The 1,711-nt window shown below is 64.6% G+C and overlaps 1 protein-coding gene across 1 annotated transcript; it reads left to right on the top strand.

Moving 5' to 3' along the window:
- Nucleotides 1-352: 352 nt before the first annotated feature.
- On the top strand, nucleotides 353-1,705 carry LOC118159360 (lipolysis-stimulated lipoprotein receptor-like; the record flags this gene model as incomplete). The annotated part of the gene is made up of 4 exons (XM_035313951.1): nucleotides 353-490; nucleotides 612-671; nucleotides 1,206-1,465; nucleotides 1,650-1,705. Coding segments are annotated over 4 exons (494 nt in total), but the record flags the coding sequence as incomplete, so codon positions are not given.
- Nucleotides 1,706-1,711: the final 6 nt, after the last annotated feature.

The following is a 1,711-nucleotide window of genomic DNA, read 5'->3' as shown; positions in this document are numbered from 1 at the left end:
CAAGAAGATTTCTTACGTGCCTCAATCTGTTTTTTGGGGGGGGGGATCCCTCAACCTGGGGTGGAATTTTGGGGGTTCATGGGGTCTGCCCAGACCCCCTTGTGTTTGTGGGGGGGATCTTTTGACTTTGAGGGGGCTTTTTGGGGATATCCCTGATTTCATGGGGAGGGGCTTCTGGGTGACAGGGTCCCTTTTTGGGGGGGGGGGGAGGGGCATGGCGCTTCTTGCGCACCTTGATCCCTTTCTGGGGGGTGGGAGGGGTTCTGGATGCCAGGGTCCCCCCTGTTGTGGTGCTGGGGGGTTTGTGGCGGGGAACACCCAGGCTCACCCGGTGCCTCCCCCCCCTCCGCAGTGTACCTGGCAGGGAAGGCGGCCACTTCGGGGGCTGGCAGCGTTTATGGGGGGCTCTACCCCCCCCCCCCCCGCCCCCCCCCAGCCGCCATAGCCCTGGGACCCATCGGCAACGGCTATGGCTACAGCGGTGCCTCGGGTGAGTGACGGAGGGGACAATTGTGGGACCCCCCCCTTCAAATTTTGGGGTGCTGGGGGGGGTCAGTAGTGCCCCCCTTATTTTGGGGGCTCACTGACCTCCCCCCCGAACCCCTCCCCAGTGAGTGGTCACAGCTCCCAGGTGCCCCTGCTCCGCGACACAGACAGCAACCTCGGATCAGGTAAAATTGGGGGTTAATTATCAGCTGTCAGTCATTTGGGGGTTGATTGACAGCTGTCAGTCATTTGGGTGTGATTGGCAGGGGGTGTTTGCCTGTCTCTGTGTGTCTGAGCGGGGCAAGAAGCTAAGCAGGGTCGTCTGCGTTGCAGGGCTGGAGGGGAGACCTGTGTGTGTATTTGGAGGGGAGGGGCTGGACCCATGGGTCCCCCCCCCCCTTTTCCCCCCCCGCCCCCCCCCGGGCCCCCCCGCCCCCCCCCGGCCCCCCCCCCCCCGCGGGGGCGGGTGGGTTGTTTTTGGGGGGGGGGGGGAGGCAATTGGGATCCAAGGGGGGGGGCAGTTGCCTCTGCCAGTGACTCACTTGCCCCCAGGATCTAGCCCCCACCCCAAATATTCCTTGTCCCTGTTTTCTATGTTCCTCTCTGCCCCCATAAAGCATTACCGTCTCCTCTTTCTCCTCCCCAAGGACATTGATCCTTGCTCTTGACCATTTAGCCCCCCCCAAAACCCCTTTTTTATCCCCAAATTCTCCCCCCAGGTGCCCCCAGCGACATCAGCTCCCTGCATGAAGCCCCTGATGCCTGGCCCCCCCGGGGGCGCCCCGTGTCCCCACCCCGCAGTCGCTCCCCACCCCGGGGCCGCTGGCACTCAGTCGAGGATTTGGGGAGCTCCAGGGGGGGCTCACCGCCCCCTTCCCGGCCCCGCTCCCGTTCCCGTGATGATCTCCTGGGGGGGGCTGCGCCCCTCCCGCGTCTTCCCCCTGTTGGCCCCCCTGGGCCCCCCCGGCGTCTCCGCAAGGTGAGGGGGGTGAGAGTGAGTTGGGGGGGGAGTGGGGGTAGGCTATTTTAGGGGTCTGGGGTGTTTTTGGGGTATATGGGAGGGTCCTTGAACTATGGGGGGGTCTGGGGAGTCTGAGGTTCCAGCCTCCCCCACTGACCCCCCCCTTAATTTCCCCCCCCCTCTGAATTTCTGCCCCCCCCAGAACGATGCCATGAGCCGCGAGAGCCTGGTGGTATGAAGGAAAGGATGCTGCCCCCCCCCCCC

The sequence above is a fragment of the Oxyura jamaicensis genome, unplaced genomic scaffold, assembly GCF_011077185.1.
Source record: "Oxyura jamaicensis isolate SHBP4307 breed ruddy duck unplaced genomic scaffold, BPBGC_Ojam_1.0 oxyUn_random_OJ69918, whole genome shotgun sequence".
In the NCBI taxonomy this organism is placed as follows: Eukaryota; Metazoa; Chordata; class Aves; order Anseriformes; family Anatidae; genus Oxyura; species Oxyura jamaicensis.
The sequence above is the reverse complement of the archived record's forward strand: the minus strand, read 5'-3'. Positions and strand labels throughout refer to the sequence as shown.